Source organism: Gopherus evgoodei, chromosome 1 (genome assembly GCF_007399415.2).
Source record: "Gopherus evgoodei ecotype Sinaloan lineage chromosome 1, rGopEvg1_v1.p, whole genome shotgun sequence".
Taxonomy (NCBI): Eukaryota; Metazoa; Chordata; order Testudines; family Testudinidae; genus Gopherus; species Gopherus evgoodei.
Genome location: NC_044322.1, coordinates 132,791,583 through 132,815,890, shown reverse-complemented (window position 1 = coordinate 132,815,890; position 24,308 = coordinate 132,791,583). Strand labels below are relative to the sequence as shown.

Below are 24,308 nucleotides of genomic sequence, written 5' to 3'. Positions count from 1 at the left end.
ACTGCTGTGTCTTTCAATACAGTCATCTGCTTTTCCTTAATGTTTTCTGCCATTTCATTTATGCGTCTCTCAACTGTTCTGGCAGAGACGGGCAGATCTTTTATTCTAGATAAGATTGTATCTTTTTTTGGCAAATCATTGAACAAAATCTCCCAACTGCTGAGAAAACTTCTTTTATATATTCCCCATCTGTAAACGGCTTTCCATTTTTTGCAATGCACTGTGCAATCTTGTAACTTCCTTCTGTAGCTTGATATTTACTTACACTTAAGCTTTTAAAAACACTGCTTTGCCTCTCATAGGCCACTACTGCCTTTTTGATCGATTCAGTCTTGTCTGCTTCGTCAAGAAAGGTTTTCTCGTGTTTCGTTTCAAAATGTCATTGAACACGATGTGCGACAAGCAACACTTTCATAACAGAAAGCACAAATAGCACGGTCCTTCTTTTCAATAAATCCAAATGCATCTGTCCAAGCAGGCTGAAATGATCATACATCTAGCTTCGCTTTCTTGGAGTTGCCATTTTGTCAAATATTCCCTTCGACTCTCAGTGAGACAAAAAAATGGCGATAGAAGGCAGGCACAAAGTCAAATGCAGCATGGTCTGATATAAGCAATTTTAAGATGGGAGTGCTGAGCTGCACCCCCTCTTGCCTTGTGTGCAACCCTCACTGTCCCAGGCTGGGGACAGAAGGCCACAGCGGTGAGGCTGCAAAGCACTAATCCAAGGCCAGGAGCAAAGCCCAAGGTAGCCTGCTGGGACTCCAGGCCAGAAAGCAGGCTGAGCAAGGATAGAGATCCAGACCCCGGCTGGCAGAAGATCAGCAGCTGGAACCCCAGATCGGCAGCTGAGGTGAGTGGAGCTGGCGGCTGGTAGGGCTGAGCAGGGCCGGGTTCCTGGACCCTGTCTGGCAGAGGGCCTGCGTTGGAACTCCAACCGGAAGCAAGGTGAGTGGGGCTGTGGCGGGGATCCCGGCTGGCAAGGGGCCAGCAGCCAGACCCTAGAGCAGCGACTGAGCGGCTCAGCCCACCCCTACTCTGGGGTCCTGGCCGCAAGCTCCTGCCAGCCGGGGTCTCAGCCCGCTGCCAGTCTGGGGTTCCTTCACCCAGGCCAGCACCGGGACCCCGGCTGGCAGAGATGGCTCTATGTATTTTGCCGTCCCAAGCATGGCAATCAGGTGGCTTTCGGCGGAGCGCCTGCAGGAGGTCTGCCAGTCCTGCGCCTTTGGTGTACCCGCCGCTGAATTGCCGCCAAATCCACGGGACCAGTGGACCTCCCGCAGGCATGCCGCCAAAGGCAGCCTGACTGCCGCCCTCACGGCAACCGCCAGGCCACTCCCTGTGGCTTGCCGCCCCAGGCACGCGCTTGGTTGTGCTGGTGCCTGGAGTCGCCCTTGCCAACTGGCAAGGGGCCAGCGGGTCAGCCCGCTCCGGCTCTGAGGTTTCGGATGCTGGCTCCTGCCAGCCGGGGTCTCAGCCCGCTGCCAGCCTGGGGTTCCCTCACCAGGCCAGCAGCGGGTGCTGAGTAGGACTGGCGGCAGGACCCTAGCTGGCAATGGGCCAGCAGCGGGAACCCCAGAGTGGCAGCGGGCTAAGCGGCTCAGGCCGCCACCACGTGACATCAAAAATAGGCTCGCATGCCACCTTTAGCACGCATGCCGCAGGTTGCCAACCCCGATCTACATCAAATATCTGTCCAAGTTATAAAGCCTGTGAAAAAAATATCAGTTTCCACATGTGCAGAAGAGACATCTTAGAGATTGGCAGCTAAATTCTCCAAAGAGTCCATCTCCACTGAGCATGTTCCATCCCCTCACAGCCCCCACATGCCAATTGGGCTGCCTGTGCATCCATAGAACAACTGAGAACGCTCAATTTCAGGGCTGCGGGAGCATCCAATTGATCCTCCTGGCTTCTGGGCATCAGAACTGACAGCAGAGAGACTGTCTTGTCTGTGTTCTCAATGCCCCACTGCTGGAGGAGGCAGCAGACTAACTGAAATATAGAGGGCAGGGCTTGAATGTTGAATGTCGGTGATGCGCGCTCTCACTAGGAACACTTCCCCCACTCACTTAAGAGGGGCAGTGTTGGGGGTTGAGAGTCCAGGATCTCAGATCCACACAGCGCTCCCCACTAGAAGCTGCCACCCAGTTCCTTACTGTCATCCAGGCTCCCTGTTCCCAACTGGAAGCCCCAGAGTGCAGCAGGGATCCCAGCAGGGAGCAGAGAGCCCAGGCAGCAGCCCAACTCTAGCTGGAGCCCCCACTCACCCTAAGGTGACAGCCTGAGCTGTGATCCAGGCCCATGGTTCACAGCATGCAGCCTAACACGTGTGCGAAACTGACAAGAATGACAGCCAACAGCTGATGTAAGTAATGCTGTCTGCACGGATACTGCCTCACCTTTACTACACCAACATAAGCCCTAAGCTTCTCATGGAGGTGAAGTTATGATGCAAGTGCCCTACTATACCGACATTGGCAGGAGTAAGGCTATAGTACAGACACTGACATAATTAGGTCAGCGTAGGTTTCCTTACTTGGACCTAACTCTGGAGTATAGACCAGGCCTTAGTAAATCAGAAACAGTCCCACTGATGTTAATGGGAATTTTGTCATGCACTTTAGTGGAGTCAGGGTCTCTCCCCCAAAAGACATCCTCTCTTCTCTTCTCTTCTATTTTAATGTTAACGTTAAAGGATGTTAATTTTTGTCAACTTGCATCATCTTTGAGCTAGACTGTGCAATCTTTCCTCCCATTGGTAAGTATGTACTCACATGAGCAGTCTCATTGATTTCAACGGAATTATGCATGTGAGTAAATATTTGCCAGTGGGACTGGTGCTGCACAATCTCATCCTTGATGCTGGTTAAAAATCAATATTATGCATTATGGAGTATCACAGTGGAAAGTTCTCTTTCATTTCTGACTTGAGGCTTCCATTTTGCCAGATTTACACATGATTTCATTTTGCAAAAACATGCCCAACTTGAATAGCCAGGTTTTTTAAAAAATAATTTGAACTATAAATAAAAGGTTAACTTTCAAATACTTCTCATATTTTTTTCATGGTAAGAACTATTTCTTACCAGCTTCCAACAACTCAGTTTTACTATGACAGTAGTAAGATTGATACTTATAATATCTAGTGATTTTTTGGGGGGCGGGGGTGGAGATGTGAGATTGGGGAAACGTGACACTGCTGTACAGTGGAAAATAAATGGGGATGTGAAACTTATGTCTTTGCAGTTGCACAGCACCCACAAGCTTGTTATAAAATATGAGGGACCCATTTATTAAATTAAAAGTTGAGATGGCAATGTTGTTTGAAATAAATTATGACTTTCTGAACTTCAACTTTTCAGTCCTACACCATTTTTTCAGCTAATTTTATGTATCTCAGCAACAGATTTAAGTGTTTAGGTTTGTTCTTGCATCGGTTCTTATTTTTTAAACCAAGTTAAAATAAGCTTTTCTTATTTAATTTTTTCCATTTTATAATATGCTAAAAATTCTAAACAAGCTTTAAAATGGAGAATTAGTTTAGACAATCCTGTAAGTCAGTAAAACCAGTACTTCTGGTTGACTGGTGTAAATATTGTCAATTATTACTTTATCACAGGACTCAGTTTTACTATTTTCTTACATTGTTTTCTCTCTCTCTCTCTCTCTCTTTTTGTGTGTATGTATGTGTATATACTCACACACTCTCATATATCCCTTCATTTAAAAAAACAAGAAAGTTTTCTAATTTTATTTTCTTGTTAAACATGGTTTGTCAATGACAGATTTGTAGATAAACAGCGACAGGAACATATTCTACTCTGGAAACACTGCAAGGATCAATCAGTCTAACCTTGCCTCTGACCTCCTTCTCTCTTTTGTTCCTCTGCCACTAGATCCGTAGAATTCAGGAATTATTTTTTACATTTGCCCTTAAACATTAAAAACAAAACAATGCAAGGAAACCCAGCATATGGTTAATTAGAGCCACTTTCTGAATCACTGCAAGACATGTTTTGGGGAAGGCCTTTCCAAGTGATTCATTTCTGTTTTCTGAAGGACTGGTACAGCTGCAGAATGGGGCGTGGGAGATGTTAATTGGTTGTTTCTTCCAGAAATCTTTAATGTAATCAATGCAGGTCTCAGAAGATGCCCAGACACCATGGTGATGAATGCCAAATGAATACTAACAAATAAATAGCTTATTTTTATGCAGTAAATTGACAAGATGAAATAACATGTTTAAGTCCTTGGCGGAATCAGGGCCCTGGGCACTTCTGAACTATACTGAAAGCAAGAAGGATGCACTGATGAGCAATGGGGTCTGTCTGACATAGTAAAATCACTGCAAAGTTGACATATGGAATATATCCAAACTACATGTAATTAATTAGCTAAATCAGCTCTCATTTGGTTATTTAATTATTTAACTCAATGAGACTCTTTCTTTTAATTATTGCAGGATCAATTGCAGGGAGGAATTATCACTTAATATATTTTAAGTATAACTGAAATGTACACAAAGTATACAAAAGGGAGCATCCAAAAAACTCTGTTTAGACTCAGTGATAGGTTGTCTTAGTAGCTTATGTAAATCCCCAAACCTTGAAATAAGATTATTCCATTCCTGTCACTTTAAATAGCCAATTTTCAAGATGATCTTCTATTTTATTTGTAACCCTTAAAAAAAACCAACTGTCAACAATATGCATTGTGCAATGTGTTAGCACTCAGAGCATTATTTAGCCGGGAAGGTCTGAACTGACTCTTATTGTGAAATACTAAAACACTACACTACTACAAAATGGCAGAGAATTTCTGATCTACCTAATTAGGAGAGAATACACATTTTATTAAGAAACAACGCTAGATGTTATTATGCAAATACATGTAGGTTGACTGGTAAAGAGTAGCTGTCAGCAACAGCACAGCAATTCTCACATACTACATTTATTGAGAGAGCTACCATGATTATGCAAATCAGACATCCACAACCAGTGTGTACAGAAAAGGGGGGAAAACAAACAAAACAAATCTTCATTTACACATCAGTAACTGTAGAACATCCCTGCACTGTGGCTGAGAATTTCATGCCCATATAACAGCATTTACCTACAATTTGGGAAAAAGTTATATATTGTGTGCAGAATATATTTTTTTAATGTATACATCTACCATTAATGTGAGTGATAAGATGGTAATTCTTTAATCTGTTTCTTTTCCAGCACAAGTGTACAACATGAAAAAGAGGAATCACATGCAGAGAGCCTTCATGCTATAAACTCATGTTCAGCTAGGTTAAACACACTGTACTACCTCTAATACAAAGAAATCATTGTTAGTCACCTTTTAAAAAGCTAAAAATATTCTTGGAGAAGTTCACAAGCAATACTACCTTTGTATAGTTACACGTCACCAAGAGGCAGCACTTAACAGTCTGTATTCAATGACTCATAGACTCATAGGTCAGAAGGGACCAATATGATCATCTAGTCTGACCTCCTGCACAAGGCAGGCCACAGAACCCTACCCATCCACTTTTATAACAACCCCTAACCCAGGACTGAGTTATTGAAATCCTCAAAATTGGTTTGAAGACGCAAATATACCCTCTCAAAAGTTGCTTTTTACAAATGTTTAAATATCTCATTAAAAATGAACCAATAAGTCTGCTTTAGTATTTGAGTCAATGGCAGAGCCACTAAGGAATCGATTGCTGGAATTTCAAATACTGCAACAAACAGGGAATTTGAAAGTTGTGCAGCTTGACCATTTATAGATGCTTAAAAATTTTACACCTTCCATTCATAAAATCTAAAATGGGTATATAATATTTTCAAATAAATTGTTGAATTCTTGGTTTTGAAGTCAAACAAGATAGATTGTATCTATGAACCCCAGTAACAGCTGCACTCCTCTGGAGCGACACAGATCACAAAACCCAGGCCGAAGCATGAGAGCTGGAGACAAAGTATCTTCTGTAAAGGGGATCTAGCTATGGAGCAATCTCCCAGAAGGGGCAGTGAATTCAAAGTCTACCATCTTAAGTGTTGCAAAGCCTTTCTCTTTGAGAAACCCTTTTACCAGGTTAAGGGGTGACAATCACCATCTGTAAGAACCTATGCAGGGAAATTTGATAATGGAGGACTCTTCAGTCTAGCAAACAAAGATAGAAAAGAATCAATGGCTTGAAGCTGAAGTTAGACAAATTTCAGATTGGGGGGGCGGAGAATTTAACCATGTGTTTAATTACCATTGGAAGAGTTTACCAAGGGTGGTGGTAGATTCTCCATTACTGGAAATTTTAAAATCAAGATTGGATGTTTTTCTAAAAGATTTACTCTAGTGCAAAGAAAAGTTAATCCAGAGAAGTCCTAGGGCAGGTGTGGCCAAACTGTGGCTTGTGAGCCACACGTGTCTCTTTTACAGTTAAAGTGTGGCTCACAGAGCCTTCCAAACTACCCATCTCATTCTCCACCTAGCAGACTGGGCAGGTGGAGCTTTGGGCTTCTGCTCTGCAATGGGTTGGTAGGCCTAAGGGCTTCTGCACTGCAGGGAGAGGGGGTCTAAGGGCTTAGCCCTGTAGGGAAGCGTTGAGCAGGCATCACCCCACCAGGCAGCTTGTGTGTGTTTTGCAGCTCGTGAACACCTGAAGATTATTGTATGCAGCTCGGAGGGTGTGACGCGGAACACCTTATACCCTCATGTTCATCTTTGTAAAACGATTGTGTGGTATCCCATGCAAAGTTTGTCATGTTGGGTGTCTTTGGAAGGCTCATGATGCACTGAGCATGGTTGTTATAGTGATGTTATAGTAATCATTACAGTAATGTTATAGGTTATAATGTCATATATGTAGTTATGAGGCTGAATGTATCCTCCTGGCTTAAAATAAGCCCAAGCAAAAACTCTCCAAGAGCAGAGAGGCAGTTCACACCTCATCAGGGCAGGTATGGGACAAACGCAGCCCAACCTCACAGGAACGAAAGACACTGGCCTAGGCAGCAACAAAAGACTCTGTTAGACTCTCGAGGGAATCACTCCCTCTTCCTTTGATCAGTTTGGAACTGCGATGAGGTAATGCTCACCTGACTCTGACTGGGAGATGGGGTGCAAAGCCAAGAGGGAAGAATGGACATGATAAAAGGGAGAGACATTTGTCATGCTCTCTCTCTCTCTCTCTCTCTTCCACCTGCATCTACAGACACCACCTCCGAGCGACTGAAGCGCTGATCAAAAGGGAGAGCCTGACTGAAGAGCAACCAGCCAGCCTGTGGTGAGAAGCGTCTAAGTTTGTAAGGGTACTGAAGGCATTAAGATCAGCTTAAAACGTATTTTGCTTTGATTTCATTTGACCAAATCTGACTTGTTATACTTTGACTTATAATCACTTAAAATCTATCTTTACAATTAATAAATCTATTTGTTTATTCTAACTGAAGCAGTGCATTCGGTTTGAAGCGTGTCAGAGACTCCCCTTGGAATAACAAGCCTGGTACAAATCAATTTCTTTGTTAAATCGATGAACTCATATAAGCTTGCAGCGTCCAGCAGACATAAAAGACACTGGAAGACGGAGGTTCCCAGGGTTGTGTCTGGGACCGGAGATATTGGCTAGTGTCATTCAGTTGCCAGTAGCTGGGAGCAGCTTACATGACAGAGGCTGTGCGTGAACAACCCAGGAGTGTGAGTTCTCACAACAGAGCAGGGTAAGGCTGGCTCCCAGAGTCAAGGATTGGAGTGGCCTAACAGATCACCAGTCCAGATAACACCAGAGGGGAATGTCACAGAGGGTCAGTAAGTTTGGCCACTCCTGTCTTAGGGCCTGTATTATACAGGAAGTTAGACTAGGTGATTACAATGGTCTCTTCTGGCTTTGTATCTATGAACAAGCAAAACCAACAATTCAAACACCCTTTACATTCATGCATCCTCTCCCCTCACAAAAAATAACCTACCCCAAGCAGAGTTCTGATCCCGTAAAGGAAGAAATGCCAGCAACTTCATGAAGTTAGACAGGGGCCATCTTTTTGTTCTGTGACTACAGCACCTAGCACAATGAGGTCCTGCTCCATGACTGGGTGCTATCCCAATACAAACAACAACAATATTAAAGACCTTGTTATTGCTTTTACACATAAGGCACTCAGATACAACACTCATGAATGACAGTATAAAGCTCCAAGATAGATAGGTATAGAGTTAATAACTTGGATACTCTGCCAAAGAAATCACTGAAAAAAATATTTTGCAGTTTTATCTTGGGCCTTCCTGCAGTGCGGTTGTTTAAACTATGTGATTTAGAATACAGACTTCTTGGAGTAGAGGCAGTATGTCCCTTTGTGTTCTGTACAATGCAGAGGCACTGACTGAGCCAAACAAATAACATAGTTCCCTAAAAAGTAGAACTTTGCAGGATAAATTTAATTTTGAAAGGAGGAAGACTTTTCACAGAATGATACATCAAGATCCCTCATCTGACTTTAAAGAACATATTAGCTATTATTGAAGAAGAGGAGATCTCTGCAAATATGGCATACAGAGCAAGGAAACTGACTGCTAAGTATCTAATGTAAGATGCTGTTGCTTCCAAGTTAATCAGATGTGTTTCAAAACAAGAGGTTCATATGCTTCCAACTATAAAAGCCAACAGTGAAGCTATAATGGCTAATAATATACGATAGCAAATACCTGTATAGCACTTTTATTGTTTGTAAAAGGCTCTGAATATGATCTTACTAATTCTCACAACAGCATTCTGAAATAGATCAATGACTTACCCAAGTTACCTACCTCATATGGGCATTGCTGGGGTTAAATGTTTGTGTAGCGCTCTGAAGAAGGGAGCAAAAAGTGTGTCAAGTATTGCTAGAAAACATAGAATGATGTGAAAGTCACTGTGTGCGTTTAAAAAATAAAATGAAGAAGATAGAGACAATCACTTTCAAAGAGAAGGCAATTTTATAAGTTAACATTCTAGAATGAAGAAAGACTGCATATCATCAAAGTCTGTTCAGGCACAATCAATCTGAACAGCAGTTTGTGCCAAGCAAAACATAAGGAGTTATGCTAAGTACAAAATTCTGTTTTTTTAGTTAGAACCTAAATAGATCCTGACAAGGTTCGTAAGACACAAGATATCGTCTGATTTATAGTATTAAACTTAAAATTTAATAAAGAAATAAATTAACTAGTGCCATAATGGCATAAAGAAAAGAATACAATACCTTGCATTTGAACCATATATTAAAACAGCTATGCTGCATTACAGGCATGTTTACTGTTAGTAGTTTTTGTTTGTTGTTATTAAAGTTTTCCTAGATTCAGTACAGTTCAGATTCTGAATTTTAGTGAGAGTCTTCATAAACTAGTTGATGAAAAAGGGTCAATATTTGATCAAAAGTGGTGGCCATTCCTCTTGCTCTTCCAACAGAAAATAGCTTGTACATCCCAAGTAAGCTGTTTGATTGATGGAGGCTGAACAGCTTTCCATAATAAGGCATTTTTATATGTTGTAAGTTAAGAGCATTATGATACCTGGTGAAAACATTTTTGCTACATATTGAAAAACACCAAGTTGTAATGCCCAGGGATGATGAACGTTTGCATTCCTCTCAACATAATTTTTGTAATGCAAGTCTAATAGCTTTTTTTTGGCTTCAGACACACACGCAGAATGTGCAGTGCAAGTCTTTCTGAATTTTGGATTTCTGACAATGAGGACTCAGGCTCAACTGGTATGTAGATAACTGTATAAGCTGAACTACATTCCTGTTAGAATACCAGAAAAAGATATGGTCTTTTACATTTATTAGGCAATTCCACCACATATTGGTCTCATGCTATTTGTTTCCCAGCCAATACCAAGATCTACAGCTCTGGCCCACTTCAGCCTAACTATTCTTTATGAGTTTATGTGGTCCTTCCAGCACAGTATTTCCATTATGGAAAGAGCTTTTTCTGCAGCTATCAGTGTATCAGTAAATCAAATACCTTTTCAAAATTCTGACTTAGATTCTCTTTTATTCCCTGTTACTAGAATGGAATGTCTCATGAATTTATACATAAAGGTAATTTCCATTGAGCTGAGTCTTGTCTACGTTGTATGAAAGTTATGAATTTGTAATTTTGAAATGAATAGGTTTTATTCTGATTTTAGTATCTTCGGATCTGTGGCCCAAACTGTCTGACACTGCTGGGTATAGCCAAACTTGGAGACCTAGGGAGAGATTTGTGTTTATGTTTTCCAGTAGCAGGGCTCTTTTCCAAGGTCTCTTGCTATATCTAGACCCATGTACACATTTGCTTTTAAATTAGATAGGGTTATGCTGTAAAAGTGATCTCAGCTTATTAAACCCATCTCAAATTAATCAGCTGGGCTTTTCAAGCTGTCAGTGCTCAGCTACAGAAGGTAGAGACGGGACGATAAGGCACAATAGCAAAAGTTGTACAGATCAAGTTTCCTTTCCTCTGCTGACAAGATTAGTGTATTATAATCAATTCTTGGGTCTCAACTGATCCAGAGGAAGGATGACAATAACCAGTTGAAGCCATTTAAAGAAAACACTGGTAGCAAAATAAGGTAGAGAGGTAATCTTTGGTAGGATTAATATTGTATTGGGCTTCCCCTCCCCTACAACCTAGGTGCGTGTGGATTGAGAGAGCGAGACTGGGACAATGAGAACTGAAACAGTTCTTTTTGTGGATGGTGCTATCTGCCACCAACTCTAGAGAAGGCAGATGTTGTTGTGTAGCCTGTGTTAGGAATCTGGCTGCATGAATATTTGTTGGATTTTTAGACAATGTAGTCTCGCCTCATTTCTTCAGGCACCCCTAATGTTACAGTATTTTTATAATTTTAACTCTCCCAAGCAGAGTTGTTGGAAGAGGTGACCATTTAGCCAAAAACTAACATATGTTTTCTAGTGCTCACCAATGAATTATTTTGTATAGTAGTTATGTTTATGCTTTTTTTTTAAAAGGGAAATTCTTTAATGTATAGCAAACCATTTTTGGTTTGTTCAACTCTGTTTTTAACCCTGATTATTAAAGTTAGAAGTCTGCTAGTGTGTAAATAAAGCCAGTAAAGAGGTTTAGAAAAATCTCTCCTGCAACTTCCACCGGCACATACTGGAGTTGGGCTCCCAACTCCATCTGAATGTGAAAAAACATCTCAACATACGGGGTGAAATCCTGGCCCCAGTGAAGTGTTGCTATTGTCTTTGATAAGACAAGGATTTTCACCTATGTGATTTTATTGTACATCTCTTCCCTTATAGAAGACTGATTGGGGGAGGGTGGGGAGCTGAGGGAGTGAGTTCCAGATTTGCGATACTCTGGGTTCTTTTGGTCTGCTTTGCTCCTTTTTGCTAGTTGGATATTCTAGTTTTCACAAGATTTGTGAGTCAGTTATATAGCATTTTATAAAAATTTTGGGCTTTTTTTTTTTTTTAATGTGAAGAAGAAAGGGTGTTTGACCAAATTCAACTGATTACTTTTGCTATATCATTTCCCTTTTGTTGAGGGCCTAGAATATATTCTAGAGTCTCAAAATTACACAGAGCTCCATGCAGCATCAAGGCCTCAAGCAATGTGAAGAAGTAAATTTTCCCTACTACAAATCCTGATTGGAGGCTAGGAAAAAATAACGGTATAACTGCAAAAATTTAGCTAACAGATCTAAAACACTGCAGAGTTATCTGAAGTTATCTACACTCAAGTTAACCTATCTTAAGTGAGAGCAGCCAAACCCTGAAATAAATACACAAGCTGCTGTGTACATACTGACACTCCATTCATTTGTTTGGCACTAAGACTTCTGGGGGCATAAACCATGGCTCTTTGCGCTACAGTAAACTAAGCCACTCTATCAATTCTTTCCTAGTGAATTGTGGGACATCTTGTCTGTTCTTTCTTCATACATGGGGAGAACTGTGAGAAGGCAACGAGGACTAAGGGCACTCGAGTGAAGTTGGCATCATCCACACAACAGAGTAGCCATGTTAGCAGCTGACAAGTTGTGCCAACTTGAGCTTTAGCCTATAACCCCAAATGAACAGCCAACTCTAGTTAAACGAACAACCATACTCATATTAAGGGTTTGCATGTGTGTGAATAGGACTTGGTATTAGGGGTAACACTCAAATTACAATGCAAGTTAATTTTCATGTGAAGACCTAAGATTTCCATTTCAGAGTTTAGGCAAGTTACAGGTCTGTAAGAGGAACATTTTTGTAGAATCATAGAACTGGAAGTGACCTTGAGAGGTCATCTAGTCCAGTTCCTTGCACTCATGGCAGGACTAAGTATTATCTAGAACATTCCTGACAGGAGTTTGTCTAACCTGCTCTCAAAAATCTCCAATGATGGATATTCCACAACCTCCCTAGGAGTCCTGCTGGGTTTACGTATTGATATCACACAAATTTTTGTAGGAGAACGTGTTACATACAGGTGAGTCGCATCATACGCATATTTAACTTACGCGAATTCAACTATACAGGCTCAGTAAAAAAAGAAAAACAACAAGATACCCATAAATAGTTCGGGTGACTCCACCCAATGAGCATATGCCCCGGAGTGAGCATGCGATGGGAGACGTGAATCTGCTGTTCCCTCAGTCGGTCTCAGATGCCACGTGCCTCTCATAGTGTGAGCATCTCGCCACGCTGAGTGTGATTCTAGTGTTTAAAGATACGTATTTTTCGTACAACATGGGCCCTAAACACAAGCCACCTCCTTAATCTGGTGTTCAACCTAAGAAATGTCATCTTTTCCAATGCTGGAGGAAAAACTGGCTGTGTTGGACTTATTGACAGACGATATGCCAGTCTCCAATGTGGCACGTAAATATGGCAGCAACGAATCTAGCATCCATGCCATCAAGATTTGAGAGAGAGAAATTCGTCAAGAATTGAGAGCCACAGAGAAACACTGACTAACGAAGAGTTAGAGAAACTGATAAAATCGCCTACATAAGACAAAGATGACGACGACAAACAGGAAGAGCCAGCAAGTTGGAATCTTCATAAATTTGCTGAAGTGTTCCAAGCAGCGAAACACTTGAACGATTTAATTTCTGAATACGATCCCTCTATGGAAAGAAGCCTCAAAATCATATGTAGTATTATGGATGATTTGAGACTGTATCAAGAAATGTTTAAGCAGCTCAAGAGACAACAGCAACAGTTGCAAATCGCCATGTTTTTCAAGGAAAAACAACCAACAACAGACGATCCAATGCAATCAATTTCTCGAGCTGAACCAGAGCCAACCACTTTGTCTACGACTTGCTCTCCGTCACCTCCGTCTCCTGGATCAACATCAAGCCCTGACAACCCCCTGTAATTACCCCCTGTAATTAAAAATACAGTACTGTAAAATTATATTTTGCATATGTACTCTTTATTATATATTGTACATTACTGTATACATTATACATATTATTGTACAGGGTTGTATACACAAAACCATGTACAGTACACTGTACTTTATGGATGATTTAAGGGATTTTCAAGGGTAATTTTGACTATGTGATTTTTGCCTTACGCGCTGACTTTAGAACCTAACCCCCACATAAGATACGACTCCACTGTACACAATAATATACACGCATATTTTCTTGTTGTGTTCTTTTAAAATGATAGGACCAGCTCTGCTACTGGTATAGCATAGCAATATTCACTGAAGTCAACTGACTTCAACAGAGCTATGCCCCATCTACCCAGTGATGAGCTGCCAAAATCTTAACAACCGGTTCCCTATAAAAAGTTCTGATTTAAGGGCAGGGGGGAAGGGCCGGAGCGGGGGAGGGGGGAAGACATACTCGTGGGGCCAGGGGCCCCTGTAGGGCCTGGGGCAAACAGCCCCATTTCCTCCCATCCCACGGCCCTGGAGCTCGCAGCCCCCCTTCCCCTTACCTTGCCGGCAGCTCAAAGCAGCAGGACAACTTAGGAGCTCAGCTGAGCTGCCCAGCTGCTGGCCATGCTGCAGCTCTGCGGGGGTACGGGAGTGGGGAAGGGGCCAGGGGAGACATCCTCGTGGGGCCGGGGGCCCAGGGCAAATTGCCCCACTTGCTCCCCTCCCCGTGGCCCCAGAGTTCGCAGCCCCCTGCCCCCTTACCTTGCCAGCAGCCCAGAGCTCAGATGAGCTGCCCAGCTGCTGGCCATGCTGCGGCTCTGCGAGGTGGGGGAAGCCGGGGAGAGCCCAGGGGGGCAAGGGGCCCGTGCAGGGCCTGGGGCAATTGCCCCACTTGTCCCCTCCCCTCTGGCCAGCCCTGGAGCTTGCAGCAGCCCCCCCACACCTTGCCAGGCCACTCAAAAAGTGGCAGCAGGACGACTCCCGAGCTCATCTGAGCTGCCCAGTTGGCGCCGGCGGCTGGCCACGCTGCAGCTGGGGGGAAGCGGGGCAGGGGCCCAGGGAGCCTCAGCCTCCCCAGCTGGGAATCCTGGGAGCAACAGGATGGTCCGGCCCACAGACTGGAGTTCTTTGCCCACCTCCTGGCCCTTTAACAACCGGTTCTCCACGGAGGTCTGATTTTAGCAACCGGTTCTTGGGAACTGGTGGGAACCTGCTCCAGCTCACCACTGCATCTACGTCAGCTATGGAACTAACCCACAACATTTACAATGAGCTTTGCCAGCAAGACTGCATTTGTGAATAACACTTTCCCAGTGTTTGAGAGTACATTGGGAAGAGAAAGAAAAGGTGCCAAGGCAACAGATTTCAGCATCAGATTTCCAAGGGCTTAATATAAAATGGTTAGAAAGCAGATTACTTTTAAGAGTTATGGATAGTACCCTGACACCAAACCTAGGTTATTACTGACTTTAAAAAAGACACAAATCTATCATTCCCATAACTTAAAAAAATAAATCATATGTGGAACTAAAAGTCTGGATCTCATTGCATGAGGAAAAAGGTCCTAAGGGAAAATATTTTCTATTTTAAAAAGTCTACTTACAGAAAAGAGTTTTCAGCAAACGTGCCTGGGGGGGAATATTTTAATTTTAAAAACGGTGTGACTTTAAAAGAACTGTGTTATGTTCCTGAGCACAAGGCAAGCTCCATTCTACTACTAAGATTATTAATTAGTAATACTATTCCTATGTGTTGGTATTATCTTACATTCAAGCCTTTCATTCCTCTTCTAGTGGAAAAAGAAAACTACTTCTTCAGGATGATTAACTAGATTAGAAACTGATGGATGAAGCTTTTCAATTATACATCTAGTAAAAATCACTACACTAGCTTAGTTTGTTAGGAGGATTCAGACTGTAAGCAACACTGAGCCAGAAAATATAGTGATCTAACAAACAGTATGTGTCTTCCATGGCAAGGATACAAGTAAAGAGGGTCAGCTTCTTAACCAATAGAACTACTGTAACATTTCCTCATCAGCCCATACACACAAGGACTTATACCCACACCATTTTTAAAAAGCAGCTAGATAGCATGTGCTTACATTTCAGATATTGGTTTATTTTTACCTTATAATTTTTCCAACACAATAATTATGTATGTGTATATTATATAAATATATCTATATATAAACCCTCTCGCATTCAAAACCCCACAGAAGTTCCTAGCATTATGGATAAACAAAATGACTTCAATCTCCAATTCAAGCAATCTGCATTCTTTCACAAAAATAATCACAATAATCTTTAATCTACAAACCTAGATCAATTTTCCTACAAGTCAGCAGCTAGTCAGTTAGATTCCAACATGAAGAAAACAATCTTTCAGATGTGAAGAGAAAATTGAGTAAAAAATCCAAATAAAAACAACCCTCCATCCCCCTTATGCTTCCATGTCAATTCATTGATGAAGGCACCAAACATTGTATCATGGTATCTAGGCACCAATTTAAAAACTCTTTAAGAAGCCGCCTAAAATCCCCCTACTAGCTCTAATCTTCAGCCCCAATTGCCTCCAAGAGAAAGTCCACCAGCACAGGTCCCTCTTACCCTTGTTGCTTTCCTGAACCACAACACATTTCCCTCTATCTCAGTGCCTCTCACTCTGTCCTTTTAAGGGTGGCAGTGTGATGGCGGGCTTTGAAATACAGTGAATTTATGGATTTATGTACCACAAAATCAACATGCTGTCAAACTAGTAAGTTACATGGCTGCATGTAACGTGGCATAACCACATTGTTCAGAGGGCCTTGACCGTAGTCTTACAGATAATAGGTCAGTCATGTCAGACACCACACAGTCTTTCAACATCCTCAGGACTAACTCTGAATATGTAAAAGTTGTATATGTAAAGACACAGTGTTGAGGATGTTAAAAGAGTGTACAGTAGGAAGTGTGAGTCAGAGTTTCTTTGTGAAATGCATAAAAGGAATTTTCACGTATCATCGTTGTTAGCATGCACAAATTGAAAGAGCAATGGGATGTAAATTACCTTAACTGGTTATTTCCATTTTTTTTTTTCATACACAGGGTTTTTTGAAGTGCTATGATCCTTTCCTGTAGTTTACATAAAACTTTTATTAATCACAGGGGCAACCTAATTTATAAGTTATTAAATTGTGTTGAAATATTTATAGATCTACAAATACGCAGTTTGTTCCACAAATGGGTCATAAAATAGTACCATGTAAGGTCCTAGGTACAGAGATTTTCTTACTGTATATTGGATCAGTACCTGGAACAGTGGAACCCATTCTTGGTCCTTGGTATTTTAATTGAAATCTGGTAATTTTCAGAATTACTAAGACTCAATGAAGAGTTCCCACCATGACCACCACTCATTTCCCCCAACCCAAAAACATGCAAAAAAACCTCTGGCCTCTAGTCTGTTTCAGCAGAATGAAAATAAAAAAAGACCAGTTTGTATATTATCTTACATATGGTTTAAAATGGAAATATTTCTATTTTTTTGTATTCACATTAAAACATTTGGGAGTGCACTCTAATTGCTCTGACATAGGTTTATTTGAAATTCTCACTGAACTAACGAGAGAAGATGATGTCCAAAACCAATAAAGTAATTGGGGAGAAGGAAGCATGGCAGAATATCTAAACAGATATGGCATATCTTTCTGTGTTTGTAAGGATAGTTCTGTAGTTGAAAGGGAACCTATCTATCTGCCTTTCAAATATTAAATGTCCACTTGATATTTTAAATCTTTAGGGTCTAAACGTGGAAATTATTTCAAAGTTATTCAGGTTAAATTAGTGTAACAAAAAAACCTCAATTTCTTTTTAAACTTCACAGGAGTAAATAAAACAAAAGATCCAACAAACAAACACACACTCCTACTATGGAAATTTCATGCCATAGCACAAAGCCCGATATAATGCATTTGTTTTAGCATCACACCTGAAGTGCATTACATTACAGTTTTTGTGTTAGCTTGCAACAGCTACAAAAATAATTTCTACTACATTTAATGTGAGAGCACATTTCTATTAAAAAAAATCTGGCAGTTCACTTACACCTAAAGCCTCTATTTATAACAATGATTTGCCAGAGTTCAGGCTCTATCTGTGCAAATAACTGATTTTTCAGTTTGCTGGCAATTCCAAAACAAAAATCAGAAAAAAAAATTTTTTTAGATCAAACCATAATAAAAATGTTTTTAAATTTTTGGCAAATCAAAAAGTATTTCTTTTTGGGTCTAACAAAATGTTTCATGTTAACATTTTCAAAACAAAATGTTTTGATTACAACCACTTTAACGAGTTTTTGCTTAATTTTATTAAAAACAATCAAAAACTTTTTAAATGGCCAAAAATCAATTTTTGTTTTCCCAACTGAAACAATTCAGCAAAATACACATGAATTTGCTATTCCAGTGTTGCTCAATCTGCATTCTTCTACAACAAGAGTTTTGGCAAAAAAAAAAAAAATTCACTCAGTTCTTGTCCAGCTCCAGAGCACCAACTCATTTAACAGGAATGGTCTTTAGTGTATAACCTTGCAGAATGACTAAGGAAGGTCCTGCATCTGAGGAAGTGGGTATTCACCCACGAAAGCTCATGCTCCAAAACGTCTGTTAGTCTATAAGGTGCCACAGGATTCTTTGCTGCTTTTAAGGAAGGTAAGAAATATATAATATCTACACTACGGGATTATTCCGATTTTACAGAAACCGTTTTTTTAAAACAGCCTGTATAAAGTCGAGTGCATGCGGCCACACTAAGCACATTAATTCAGTGGTGTGCGTCCATGTACCAAGGCTAGAGTCGATTTCCAGTGCATTGCACTGTGGGCAGCTATCCCATACCTATCCCATAGTTCCCGCAGTCTCCCCCGCCCATTGGAATTCTGGATTGAGATCACAATGCATGATGGAGCAAAAACAGTGTCGCGGGTGATTCTGGGTAAATGTCGTCACTCAATCCTTCCTCCGTGAAAGCAACGGCAGACAATCATTTTGCGCCCTTTTTCTCTGGATTGCCCTGGCAGATGCCATAGCATGGTAACCATGGAGCCCTTTTAGCCTTTTTTCACTGTCACCATATGTGTACTGGATGCTGCTGACAGACACAGTACTGCAGTGCTACACAACAGCATTAATTTTCCTTTGCAAGGTAGCAGAGATGGTTACCAGCCCTACTGCACTGTCTGCTGCTTTGGAAATTGGCGATGATGGTTACCAGTTATATTGTACCGTCTGCTGCTGTCATGGGTGCTCCTGGCTGGCCTTGCTGAGGTCAGCCGGGGGATCATGGACAAAAATAGGAATGACTTCCCAGGTCATTCCTTTCTTTATGTTTTGTCTAAAAATAGAGTCAGCCCTGCCTAGAATTTGGGGCAAGTGTACTAGAGAACCCGAGAGCAGAGCTGCTCTGGGACAGAGCCCCAGAGATCCCACAGAAATGATGAGCTGCATGCCATTCTAGGGGGTGCCCCTCCAACAACCCCACCCGTTGCTTCCTCCTCCCACATCCCTCTGGGGCTACCATGGCAGTTATCCCTCCATTTGTGTGACAAAGTAATAAAGAATGCAGGAATAAGAAACACTGACTTTTTAGTGAGATAAAATGGGGGGGGAAGCAGCCTCCAGCTGCTATGATATTCCAGGCAGGACATCTCCATTACTCATTAAAGGGTGTGGGGCAGAGGAGCACAGCCTCCCGCTGCTATGATAGTCCAGAATCTCCATTGGACATGAAAGGGAGTGGGGAGAGAAGCTCAGCCTCTAGCTGCTATGATAAGGACGGTTACCAGCCCTATTGCATCATCTGCCAGGACTGAATCTCCAGGACACAAAGCTTAAAGAAGGGAATGACTGGGACTCATTCCGATTTTTGCCCAGGCGCCCCTGGCCAACCTCACCGAGTCCAGCCAGGAGCACTCACAGGATGATGACGAGGACAGCTATCAGTTATATTGTACTGTACCGTCTGCCACCGGGGAGGGGAGAGGATGCTACTGTTTAGTGCCGCAGCACCCCATCTACCAGCAGCATCCAGTAGACATACCGTGACATTGAAAAAAGAGGCGAGAAACTATTTTTTTCCCTTTTTTGGGGGGAGGGGCAGTTAAATTGACGACATATTCCCTGAACCACTGGCAACAATGTTTTTGATCCTTCAGGCATTGGGAGCTCAGCCAAGAATGCAAATGCTTTTCAGAGACTGCAGGAACTGTGGGATAGCTCGAGTCCTCAGTTCCCCCCCCCAATTAGGATCCATTTGATTCTTTGGCTTTCCGTGACGCTTGTCACACAGCACTGTGTTGAGTCCCTGCTGTGGCCTCTGTCTACCATAGCCTGGAGATTTTTTCAAATGCTTTGGCATTTCATCTTCTGGAACGGAGCCCTGATAGAACAGATTTGTCTCCCCATATAGCGATCAGATCCAGTATCTCCCGTACGGTCCATGCTGAGCTCTTTTTGGATTTGGGACTGCATGGCCACCCGTGATGACCAGCGCTCCACGCTGGGCAAACAGGAAATGAAATTCAAAAGTTCGCGGGGCTTTTCCTGTCTACCTGGCCAGTGCATGCGAGTTCAGATCGCTTTCCAGAGCGGTCACAATGGCGCACTGTGGGATACCACCCGGAGGCTAATACCGTTGAATTGCAGCCACATTAACCCTAATCCAACATGGCAATACCGATTTCAGTGCTATTCGCCTCACCGGGGAGTACAGAAATCGGTTTTAAGAGCCCTTTATATCGATATAAAGGACTTCGTTGTGTGGACGGGTGCAGGGTTACATCGGTTTAACACTACTAAATTCGGTATAAACGCGTAGTGTAGACCAGGCCTCACAAGAGATGATAGAAGCTGGGAACGGGTGACAGGGGATGGATCACTTGGTGATTACCTGTTCTATTCATTCCCTCTGGGGCACTTGGCATTGGCCACTGACAGAAGACAAGATACTGGGCTAGATGGACCTTTGATCTGACCCAGTATGGCCATTCTTATGTTTTATGTTAATCTGACTTAGGTCCAGATACATAATGTTTATCATGTATCCATATCTATTGCATTGAAAAAAATATCTGAAGTGGCTCTGATACTTTATTGTAAGATTAATACATAAACCAAAGAAATAAGAGGTCAAATAAAATAACCTAGAATCCATCAAGCAGTCCACCTTTAACTTACGATTTACAACTAACCCCACAGGGAGCTATTTGAATACATGCCAAATCTATGCAATAAGTTAGCATATTTCGTGCTGTATTAGGGCTACTTTCACATAATTCATTCCCTTTGTTTCAGATCAAAAGCACTGCAAAAGGGGGCAGAGAATTTGATTACAGATTGCTTTTACTGATACATTCCAAAAGAGATTAAGGAGAAAGCAAGGTCATACCCTGCCTTTCCTTAAAATTCATATTTCTCTCTCTCTCTCTCTCTCACACACACACACACCAGCAATTATCAACTCTTGTTCTCTCATTTGAGCAATATAACTCAAGTGACCTGGTTCAGCTCAGAGCTCCTAATAGGGCTAGACCCATATTTTATCTGTTTGGATGTTGTCAGTCTAGAACCTTTGCTGTACTGTTGAGTGCCTTGCAGATACCAAGAACTGAGATGCCTTCTGCCCATATTGCTATTTATTTCTGTCACAGTACAGCCTAGGGGATCAGGCTCCACTGTCCTAAGCACTGTACACAAAGTACTTGCAACCTGCATATATAATGGCAAACAACATGTGGGGAAGACAGACATATGGAAGGAATGACAAAAGAAACACTGTTGATTAACTGAATAAGTTGAAGTGCCAGCACACTGACTACTGTACCTAGACAATTTACATTTCCTGGTGCCTTTTTTAGACCTCAAGTACTTGTGCTTTTAAACACATTGATTTTAAAAAAAAAATCATCCCTTCCTGCCTGTCCACACCTGTCAATGAGCTAGTAAAGAAAGGAAGCCAGTCATTAACATCCTGTCACCAGCAGGTCAGTGTATCAGGATGCCCCTGCACATCTCAGCCAGAAATAGAGGTGGTCAGAGGTTTTCTTGTTTTTAGTAACAGGGTGTTTATTATCTCATAAAACAGGTACCACAGAGACCAGTTCCTCAAAGTGCTCTGTGAAATAAGACACCCAATTTCTTCACTATAACAGTAAAGTCACCCAAAAATGTTCCTGCACCCTTACAGGAGCTCTGTACAGGCTTTACTCCCCAGGGACCTTCTCATTCCAACAGGCAGCACCCTCCTCTTTCAGGGCTGCCCTATCACACACTGTCTGGGAAGAGCCTACATTCAAGGAAAAAGAGGACACAGATTCCTCCCCTTGCCTAGTATGTCATACACGGCCAAGAAAATGCCAGCCAGAACCTTGTTCCGCCATTTTGTAAGAAAAATAGCTGACAGCCTTCTATGATTTTCTCCTCTCTTCCCAGTGGCCCAAGCCTACTTTGAATGCAGCATTCCCAGCACCTGTTTCCTCACCTTTTCCAACACCAGAAACTAGATTACCCTGATCTAGTCAGACTAAGGAAAGGGGAGCCCTGTACCACCCTTCTCTCAGGTCTAAAGCTTCGGCATAACACAAGGGAAGAACAAAGCTTGTTATTAAAGTAAGGCCTTTTCTTCTCAGAAATCTTCTTGATAGCTTGCTTTGTCGCACACTCATGACACCAGTTGAAAAGTCTACACTGAAATTCTTGTTCTAGATTTACAGTGGCACACCTATGCTAGATCTGGCTTGTAAGCTCCAGCAGGAAAGAGCACATAAAATTGCTGCTGACCAGCTGTGCTGGTGAAGCTGACAGTGTGGCAGGCGGCGGTGCAAGTACGGTGGTACAGTCCGGTACATCGTACCGGTCAGATATTTATCGATGGTACGGCGTAATCTCTCACCCCTAGAAGGGGGACCCTGCAGGTCACAGCTGAGATACACAAGCAGGGTAGCATGGGGAAGCTTGCAATGCTTTTCTGCATGCCACTCCTGTTCAGAGAGAGCACTAGTAATCAGTGCTAAATTCACAAAAAATGAAGGGGACAAGAAAGTGAGACTTCAAAGCTCACCTGCTGAACAAAGCTCATTTACTACAGCCTGCATAACACGGGCACTATGAATTCTTCTGGGTGAAGGCTCTTTAGAGGAAGAAAAAACACAAGTCATTTGACAATTGAAATATCAAATCTTATGATCTGAGTGTGCATCTCAGCTGTTAAAAAATGGGAAAGGAGAGATCTGGACACTGTACTGAACAGATCCCTTCCCTTAGAGAGGTCTGAGTAAACAAAGGGATCTAGATATGTTTTTAAAAAACATCTAAACTGAAAGATCTATTGCAATTTAGGACTATGATAAGGACAGATATTCATAACATATGGAGATATACCTATCTCATAGAGCTGGAAGGGACCCTGAAAGGTCATCAAGTCCAGCCCCCTGCCTTCACTAGCAGGACTAGGTACTGATTTTGCCCCAGATCCGTAAGTAGCCCCCTCAAGGATTGAACTCACAACCCAGGCTTTAGCAGGTCAATGCTCAAACCACATTTCTGCTTAAATAACAGTCTCTATTTTGTCAACAGTTCCGGAGGATTTGAATACGTACCTCCCATTGACAGAAATGGATGCTACTGGGGTAAATCCTCCAGGTGTGAACAGAAAGGAACAAAACACACACACTTCTAAAGTACTAAAAGAAAAATGCACACGTTCGTTTTTTGAACTAATGCTGAGCACTTTGGTGTGGTTTTTTAAAAGCATGTCACAATGTGTTGTACATTCTTACCATTGTGTCCTTGTCGGAGTCACAAGGTGACCCCTAGTACTAGAAAAATAGGTGAACAGGGTGGCTTGGACCAGCCCTAGTCAAAATAACACCTTAACATGCAATAAATACAGAAGTGTAATCCTGGATTTAGGATTGAAAAAGAAACTTTAAAAAGTGAGATGACAAAGGAAATCAAAGTCATGAAAATTAGCACCTAAGCAGGGCTGTAAAAGAATATGCTGAAGACAAAAACAATCCGCAAACATGTTTTGAATTTACTAGTTAGGAATTTGTAGAGATATTTGTCAGTATCTTTCATTTGTGCAGGGGAGTCAGCATAAGCCTCATGGTGCAAAATGAAGCAATGAGAGAATTAAAGAACAGACCCATGCCACTCTGACTACATTGCCCATTAAAAAAAAAAAAGTTCCTATATTTGCTCTTTTGTGTACTAAGAGGACTCTAGCTAGTAGCAAAGAAAGCATTTTCCCCCACGTATAGCTGAAATCTTATCTGATACAAAATCTCTGAATAGGGCAATCAAACTCTTCCAAAACAGAAGCCTGCCTTTTTCCTAGATAAATAAACTGATGAATTAAAACTCCTTGCTACTTAAATAAATAAATAAAAATACTGCAGTTTAAAAAAAATCTAATATCTAGAACAGAAGAATATTAAATTCAACTTCCAGGAACCAAGTCAGCAACTCTAAAAGAACATTTAAAAGGAAACACTCAAATGTATCAGCAAACTACACTGACCATATCAAAAGGGAACCAAACAAAATAAATTAGGTGAATATATTGCAGCTTCCCAAACAATAACCAAACTCCAGTTCTTTATAAATGTCAAGATGGCTGAATTGCAGTTGAACTGTTAAAAATGGCTGCATGCATTTAATTAAGTCAAAATCAAAGCCAGATGGCACATACTGCTTTTCCAATAGACTGAATGCAATCACAAGAGGCACTGCTTAAACATTCCTTGATGATTCCTGGCACCACTGGATGCAAAATTCCAAATCTCTTTCCACCCTATCCCCCTCCCTTTTTCCATCACCAAAGACATTTAAAAAGGAAGAGAGAAAAATGTATCCCAGAGCCAGTGCGATAAATTGACTCGGCCTGTGGAATGTAAGGTGAACATTC

The 24,308-nt window shown here is 41.8% G+C and overlaps 1 protein-coding gene across 5 annotated transcripts in view; it reads right to left on the bottom strand.

The window, feature by feature from the left end:
- SHROOM2 (shroom family member 2) overlaps window positions 1–24,308 on the bottom strand; it is a 195,717-nt gene that overhangs the window by 135,608 nt on the left and 35,801 nt on the right. Inside the window, exon 1 of one of the 5 annotated variants that reach the window (XM_030572517.1) lies at window positions 4,165–4,169. The exons of the other annotated variants lie outside the window; for them this stretch is intronic. Coding sequence (XP_030428377.1) covers window positions 4,165–4,167 — 3 coding nt within the window. The 5' untranslated portion in view covers window positions 4,168–4,169. Of the gene's footprint in view, window positions 1–4,164; window positions 4,170–24,308 lie in introns of those variants that run through there. 5 annotated transcript variants of the gene reach the window in all.